We start from the raw sequence: 8,558 nt of genomic DNA, 5'->3' as shown, positions 1-8,558 counted from the left end.
ATTGACCAACTGCGTTACTCTTTTTTCACCAGTTCCTTATTTCCTCTCCTGCTGTTCTCATTTCCCCTGGTTTCCTTTCCCGCTGAACTCACTTCTCCCATCTGCTTTCTTGCAGAGTTCACTTTTTCTAACAACAGGAATATGTGTTCTGCAAACTCCCGGACAGCTCCGCAGCCACCATGGCTTTTACAGATATAACCAGCAGCCTTCTGAGCAACTGCACAAGCATCAGCAGGCACACCGCTCATGCCAGCTTTCTTCAGGCATCCCACATCAGACTCTTCATTTCCTATTGAGAAAGATGACAGACAAGGCAAAATATCACAGAGGGGAAAAAACTGGGCAAACTCAGTATTTTTCTGTGTTCATATTAATGTATTTATAAAAATTTGTATTCCTGCCACAGTTTTCATCTCAGCAGCTCAACAGCACTTCACACATGGGAGTCAGTTCTCGAAAAACCTTAGTGGTACACATAAACAATGATAACACTTTACACAACCTTCAGGCAAGGGAACGGTACTTTTAAGAGTAGTAAAATTATTTGAGCAAGTGAATAAGCATTTGCAGGACTATACACTTAAGCTGTCACTGAAATCTAGTGTTGTACAGAATCACATGGCCTTCAGTTTTAATTCCATCCATTTCTTGTGTCCATTTCAGAATATAATCTATACAATATCCACCTGAAATGAACTAGAATCAGTTCAAAATTGTGACCTGTAACTGTATGCTTGTGTAATATCAAAAACTTTCCTAAGTCTCATTATAAAAACAGCTAAGAATTCCCTTATCAAATCAGACACTAATTGATCAATGCCTTCAATATTTAGGTTGTACTCTAATAAGCCTTAAGATACGTACCTGCTTTTGATGATTGTGTGCTGTAATTTGAATGTCAATCCCATTAAATTCAGTGTTATTAACAAAGAGCAAGGTTTTTTGAAGTTGAGCAGCACTATGAAGTTTGTATTTGTGTATGCTATATGAAATTTTACTACCAAAAAAAAGTAACTGACCTAAGTAAGCAACTTCTTTCCAGCTCAAACCCATGTCTTTTTGCCAGTCCTCCAGGACTTGTAATTTATTCGTTGCGCTAACTTTTGCTACACATCCCAGCTGCATGGCCAACAGTGTTTTTGAACAATCTCTTTCAGAGATGAGTCGAACCTATTAAAATAAATTCAAGTTAAAGTAAATTCTACATACAAAGAAATAAGATGTGTAAGTTGATTTATTTAAAAAAACAGTAGAAGTTTTGCTCATAGAAGTGCTCTCAGATATCAGAAAAGCATTGAGTAACTGGTTTCTTCAATCAAAACTCAGAGCAGAAGTGGTTAGCATCCAAAATGACATTACAGTCTTGAAGTTGCTTTGGGAAAGTGAAACACCATCCTGTAGGCTTCCCTGAGGTTCAAAAAAAGAGAAATTTACTTTTATCTTTTTAAATGCAACACGTACCAAATAAAATAGTGGATATCACAGTACAGTGCCATGCTGACTAGAGAGTGCAATCATCCGATTAAGCTGCAGTAGGGAATAAGAATTCCCAATGAAGATTTCTGTAATATTTGTAGAAGTAGAATATTATGAAGTATTTGCTGTGACTCCTCTACCTCATAACATAATTTTGTTTACAGTAGAACTTCACAGCACCAACAGAACACTAAACAGACTGAAGAGGCACAGCACATTAATCTTCAAAAGTTCATTCCAAATTTGAAATTTCAGAAACAAAGGAAATTTCAGAAACAAAGCCTAAGGTAGGCTAAGACCAGAAGATTATTGCAGCAGGATTTTAAAAAAAATCTCAGACACAACCCCTCAAAGTTTCCTGTCCAAGCTGTGGATAAGCTTATCTTCCCTAACTGCAGTGCAGCACAAAGACCAGGAGGTTTTTAATGAAAGATTCCAAGTCACAGCAAGTATGGAAATGGGCTCCCCGAGGCAACAAAACAATGATTACAAGGTTCCTTCCCTTTTGCCTCACAGAAAATGAAGCTGAGGAAGTTTTGAAAAACCATCTATTCCATTTCACTGCCCAAAGGCAGTGAAAGCCTTTTGATGCAGAAAGCATCAAAGTATATCATCAATGTCTTGTCTAACCTGTTATAAAAAACAAAATCCTGCAACAGAGACTCCAAAAATATATCTGGAGAAGTCCAGCTGGGGTATAGCTACCGTTGTCTTATACATGCCTATCTCTATCTGCAACAGGACTGAGTTAAGGCTCTTTGAAGGCAGCCTAAATCTGTACTCAGTTCTCACTCAAAAAACATTGTTCTAGCTATATCAAAGGCAGCAGCGCAGACACAAAATAGCCAGGAGGCTAATTTTACATAAATGCAAGCAAATATTCAGATCAGCAGAATTTAGTAGAAGTAATAATAATCAATAATAATAATAGCCATGTTACAATCTGTGTTGTTTCAGTTTTGCATTTACACTGAATTCTTACATGTTCAAAGCACATAAATTATGGTTAAAACAAATACACAGCCAAAAGTGGTTGGGGGGTTAATTTCCGCTCTGCAAGAATCATGGCTGATCTAGGATGAACCGAGTAATTTGTCTGTGTATTTATTCCTCTTCTATAGCCAACAGGTAACATTATATCCCTTCTTGGTAAAGCTGACTTCTAATTAATGAGTGTTTAGACTACACAGAACACTATGATTGGTGCTAGCAAAACACCATAAAAAAAATTTCTTCATACATTTTTCCAGGACAAAAAGAGAAAGATGCTATAGCTACTATGAATGAGATTGAGAACCTTCTCAAAAGACTTACTTTCCTCTAAGGGATCCGAGAACAACATTTGCCCCAACCCTGAACCAACGTACTATGCAGCTTGATCACAAGTACTCTGAAGAAATTTCAACTTATATGCTGCAGGGTTTTAGAATCTTTTAATGTTCAGGTTACATCAGAAATAAAGCCTCACACCTCAGAACACCACTTACCTGGATTCCTCTTTTCTTTAATAGATCGATACCAACAATATCTCTATAATCGTAGGAGACCATTTCCTTCTGATCTTCTGTCACATAAATGCGACCATTTGTCAGGCATCCATCAACACTGCAAACCAATAGCTTCACCTCTTTCAATGGCTCTTTGCCAAAATATCCAAAGCTAGACAAAGAAGTTATCTTTTTAGGATGGAAGTTTTTGCACACTCCAAACCCAAATATTTCAAACACAATTGTGATCTTCAGACAGAAGAATCAGCTTTTTTTCTAATGTTTTTTCTTATCATCTTCACTCTCCAACTATGCGCTCTCTCTTCAAAGAAAAAAAACAGAATGATCCAAAAGACAGATCAGTTGTAGTCTCCATTTAAAAATTAGGATGAGATTTGTTTCCTTAGTATAAGATGTTACATTCTGTAGCATTTATTTGGGGCAAAACCAAAATGGAACAAAGGATGAAAAAGGCACGGAAAACATATTCCATTTCCACCCTTTATTTCCTTAGAGAGGTGCAGGATAGGTGCAAGAAAAGGCAGCTAGCAAGATGTAATCAGCTCATGCCTTCTACATGAACACCCTCAGTCATGTGCATCAGTAAATGTGGTCCAGACCATGGAAGCCTAGGACAACTCAGCTGGAAAAGTCAGAGATGATGTTGACACATTGTTATGGGATAGTGGGTCATATAGCAAAAGTCATTCAGATTATTTCAACAGAGATGGGAAACAATGATGGGCAGAAATAAAAGTTGTCCAATTATCTTTGACCTTGATTACTTGTATTACATACATTAGGAATTCACATGACCATATTTTGAAACAATGAGCAATATCAAAGTAAAGGAATAAAAAGTGCTTTTACCTCAATACTCTCTGCTCTGCAATAGGCCAGTCAATGTCTATATCAATATCCACACTGTGCTCTGCACGCATTTCATAGTAGGCCATTTTACCACCCTAAAGAAATAGAACCCATTAAAATTTTCGGCTTGGGTTAATACAAATACAAAACTGTGTAATTTAGTACCATGCAATGAAAGCTAAGTATCTGGTTACACAGTGGTCACAGTAGCTTAAATGTAAGTGAACCATCAATAATGATGTTTTGCCAGTGACACAGAATCAAGCGTTCAAAACAACTTCCTATGGGCAATAGTTAATAAATACTTTAATTTTACGACTAGAGAAAGCGTGCAAGAGAGATGTTATGCATTATAGTCATTACATCACACTGATTTCACTAGGTCTTTTAATGCAGTAAAATAGTAATACCTTAGTATTACTTAGTAAGAGTATGCTTATTTTTCTTTGCTGTCTACAGAAAGACCTAATTTCAATTGGAAAAATATCCGCTACACGCCAATGTAATTAAAAAAAAAAAAGCTCTGACCCTCAGAGGGCCCAACCTTCAGAAAAATGTGGAATTCAGCACAACTGTACTATGCAGATCAATGCTTGCAAGTCCACACAGCACTAGCTGGCACTGCATGAGTATATGCAAACTACAGAGACCTAAAGCTAGTATCTCTGCATTAGTGAGGTATGGAAAAGAGAGCAATAAGAACCTGGTATTCTTGACATACCTAGTAAGGTATTCCCATTAGAAATATGGAAATACCTACACTGGTATTTTTTTCAGTTCTGATGACAAATATTGGAAATTATCTATATGCTGTACAACTTGTCTGGCATGAGAAAACTAAGAGACGATACTTGTAGGCAAAGAAAATGAAAGCTAAAGTAAATACATTTGTTTTGCATTACTACACTGGGACGTAAACATCAGGAAAGGCAAAAAGACTGTTTTAAGTTATGGTACAAAATTAGCATAAGACTAAACTGGCCAAGAATAAAATATAGATTATGTGAGAAGCCTATGACACTGCATGAAGGTCAGTTTCACACCCTTAGTAACACTAAAATGAATTACAAGATATGCTCTTACATCTTGGGGAGCGATGTGTATTGTTTTAGGCTTATAGCTACATACTGCTGAATATTATTTATATAAATTTGTTTGCTCTGGAGGATGCTGTTACTGGAACTGCCCTAGCTACAGCTAGCCCTGTTAAGTTATACATAATAAGCAAGCCATCCCGAGGTCAAAGTGCTGTTACTTCATACTGACTGCATGACGAATAGATACATTATTGAATTCAGAACTTTCTATAACAATAGTAAAAAATGTATTATTCTAAAGAGCATGAAAGTCAGAAGCACTAACCTGCAAGTAACCTTTCTCAATCAAATGTCTCTTGGCAAAATAAAATGAGCCATTTTCATACAGCTCCCCAGGCCAATCTTGCCTCCGGTACCGTTTTGCTGGATTCAGGTTTTGGGGCTCTGTCATTTTGTTTTCTGTTATTAACAGAGAAAAATGACAAAGTAAGTTTTCCAGAATCCCTGTTCAGAGTCACTTAACTTTTTTAAAAGAGCTTTCTGTAAATTAAGGACACAATTCAGTCACCAACTTCTTTCATTATTGCCCGTCGTTCCTTAGCTTTCTAAAGAACCACCGAATTGCTGGCTCTTTCTTGGAACCATGGATAACAAACTGGAGGACTGCCCTACATTTCTAACAGAGGAAATTTTTCAATCCATCTTAAAACAAACAAAAGAAAACAAGCAAAAAAACCCTGAGAGGTCGTCAGCTCCAAAACTGTTACTAAAAGGAGTAGGGGGACATTCTTCTAGATTGTCCTTGCCAATGTGAAAGAAATACTGTACTCTTTCTGTACTCTATCTTCTAGTACATGATAGGAGGGGTTTAACTTGCAGTGAGGGTAAACACAAAAAAAACATACAGCTATGGAATGCCCTGAATGAACTCAGAGAGCTGAGAGGACCAACCTGAAATCTGGAAGGTGAAAAAAGAGCATATGAGAAGAAATTTTGCCTCTGAAAACATCTTGGCACTTCCCCAAAATACTTCCTATTTAAGGATACACATTATATTAACTTTTCCTAAGTGGTTTAATCAGTGTCCACAAATAAACAAGTGTCTCTGAACAAACATGATCCCGTAAGATCCCACATTGTTATCAATGCCAGTAGCACATGCAGCAGAAACTGAAGCAGGGACCAGAGACTTAGGTCCTTACACCACCCAAATTCACATGCACAACACAGCTTTAGTATATGTACACACACACCTTGTACTTCATAAATACACTAGAGCTTTGTGCTCAATGAAGTAGACATTTCCAGTCACAGACAGATACCCTTCACTTTCAGGGTGCATCAATATTAAACCTTAATGCAGAAGAATGACAGAAATACACAGGAAAAGATATAAAATTCTTTTAACATAATCAGTACATCAAAGCCACCTGGGAAAAAAAAAGAACAAAAAAAAAAAAAAGAAAAAAAGAAGAGTACAATACTAAACTGTATAATGTTCCTGCAAATCCCTGTCACCTGAAACACCACAATCCTGAAAGGCCATTTGCTTTTACCCTTAAGCTGCTAACATTTGCACAATCTGTTCCTTGTTCTCCTCATATACACTCCTTGCAACTGAATGATTCTTTATCCCTCATCACATTAAAAGATGTTAGATGTCATTTTATACTAAAGAATTATTTGCTCTTCTCTCTCCTCAAGGTAGGCCTTGAGGCTTTTTTATTTTAATAACCTACCTATAGAGAATAGGTGGCACACAATCACTTCAGAAAGCCACATGGTACACCCAAATAAGATTTAGGCTTTCACACATGTCCATTCTAGCATCTCAAGACATGAAGTGGCCCTTCACTTGGTTGTTTAAAGTGCAATCCACAGAACCCTAAACGGCCACCCATGATTTTGATACTCCTCTTACACTTCATGAACAAACTGTGTCACATTATTTCTCCTCTTGTGAGGAACAATGAGAATGTTCAAGTTATCTGTTTATTCTAAACAAAGGCCTAAATTTTATTCCATCTCTAATACCAAGCTTTGTTTATTCTACATGCTCCTTTATAGCATGATGCTTTGTAACTCAAAAAATTCTTTCATCTGAAGCAATTTATATCTTAACAGAATAACTGTAATGTCTGAGTAACACATTCATTTTTAAAAAATAAAAAGAATGATGACAGCATCTGAACTAACCATTTTTAGAAAAAGAAGCAAGCATTTCTGCTTTAATCACAGAAACAAAAGCACCATAGATAATGTGTGGAACCATCCTTTGTACAGGGACAAAAGGTACTTCTATAGCTACAACAAGGTACAATCTCTATTTGCAAGTAAAGGGTTCAGTCTTTAGTCATCTTGGCAACTGTACCCGAGAGGTATGTTTTCTCTGGGAAAAATAGTCTTATTCTCCTGTATGAGCTAATTAACATGAGTTCAGTCCTCATGACTCAAAGGCAGTTTGCTGTTTGACATAAGTCAGCAGTCAAATTAGCAGGCTGAAACAAACCCTAAGTCTCCAGGCTAAGAGGTTGCTATCCCATCTTCACTAAGACTTTACCTCACATTATTTGCCATTTGTTAGCTACTGCATAGTAAGAACAAACACTTCCCTAGTTAAGACAGGGCCTCATTGTCATGTCTATATACACATTAATATCCACCAAGCAGAAGTTAACATGTGAAGTTTTTGGGAGCTGTATTTTGAACCTAGACAAGTTAATATCATCTTCATTTTCCATACCTTATCACTTCTACAAAGCAATTACAGAAAGGCTGAGCAATGATCAGTAATATCAAAACAGCACTACTTAAAGGGAATTTCTAAGCCATCTCACACATCTCCCTGCCTCTGATATCAATTCTTAATGTAAATACCACGGGTATGAAAATAAACCATTTGAAAAAGAATTTTGATTAAGTATAACTGTAACCAGAAACAGCTAAACATTACCTCCTTTTTTTACCTCGCTCCATCTAAATTGATGCCGTCTCACAACAGAGAAGACAGAATCAAACCCCTCCTTCTGGATCAGATCTGCCACTTTAATCAGATCACTGGGATGTAAACAGGGAGATGTTGCTTGAATATTTCCTACAATATCCACCTCTAAAGAAAAAACAAACATTTATGAACAATGAATACTTGTAATACACACAACAGTAAATGTGGTATGAGTGGACACCACAAAAAAAAAGGAGAATCTTTCTAGCTTTTATTTACTAAAAGCTTTACTTATTTTTCTAATTAATAAGTGCATCATCCCTCTGGGGCTGCAACATAAAAGCTCAGCATATTTCATTACTGATTTACCATGATGATGATTAAGAAACTCTCTGATAGCTTCTAGAGAAGTTGAGGAGTCTTGAGAAACTTCGGGGCTTCTGCGATGAACTTGAGCACCAAACTGCTTTGCAACCTTCTCAATTTCATCATGGTCTGTAGAAACCCATACACTGTTGGCAAATAGTGACAGAAATTAATATAAAGAAAAAATCCCAGCATTGTTCACTTGCCTGCCATAATCTAACCTGAACAACACCCTGTCTTATGTATGTACTACACCTTGCAATGAAAAGAGCTAGTGCTTATATTTGTGTTAGTAAAACTGTCCCCGTCAGTCCCACAAGCAACTTGTAACAATAGGAATAAAACACACACATTCACTAGATTGTAAAATCTCAAGCT

General features: G+C 36.7%; 1 protein-coding gene across 1 annotated transcript; it reads right to left on the bottom strand.

Annotated features, from left to right (window-relative positions):
• Positions 1-14: 14 nt before the first annotated feature.
• On the bottom strand, positions 15-8,340 carry CMAS (cytidine monophosphate N-acetylneuraminic acid synthetase; the record flags this gene model as incomplete). The annotated part of the gene is made up of 7 exons (XM_010286247.1): positions 15-289; positions 1,020-1,170; positions 2,964-3,135; positions 3,834-3,928; positions 5,196-5,329; positions 7,824-7,979; positions 8,184-8,340. Coding segments are annotated over 7 exons (1,140 nt in total), but the record flags the coding sequence as incomplete, so codon positions are not given.
• Between the last annotated feature and the right edge of the window lie 218 nt (positions 8,341-8,558).

This window comes from Phaethon lepturus, unplaced genomic scaffold, assembly GCF_000687285.1.
Source record: "Phaethon lepturus isolate BGI_N335 unplaced genomic scaffold, ASM68728v1 scaffold834, whole genome shotgun sequence".
In the NCBI taxonomy this organism is placed as follows: domain Eukaryota; kingdom Metazoa; phylum Chordata; class Aves; order Phaethontiformes; family Phaethontidae; genus Phaethon; species Phaethon lepturus.
Note: the sequence above shows the minus strand (reverse complement) of the source record. Positions and strands in the feature narration are given on the sequence as shown.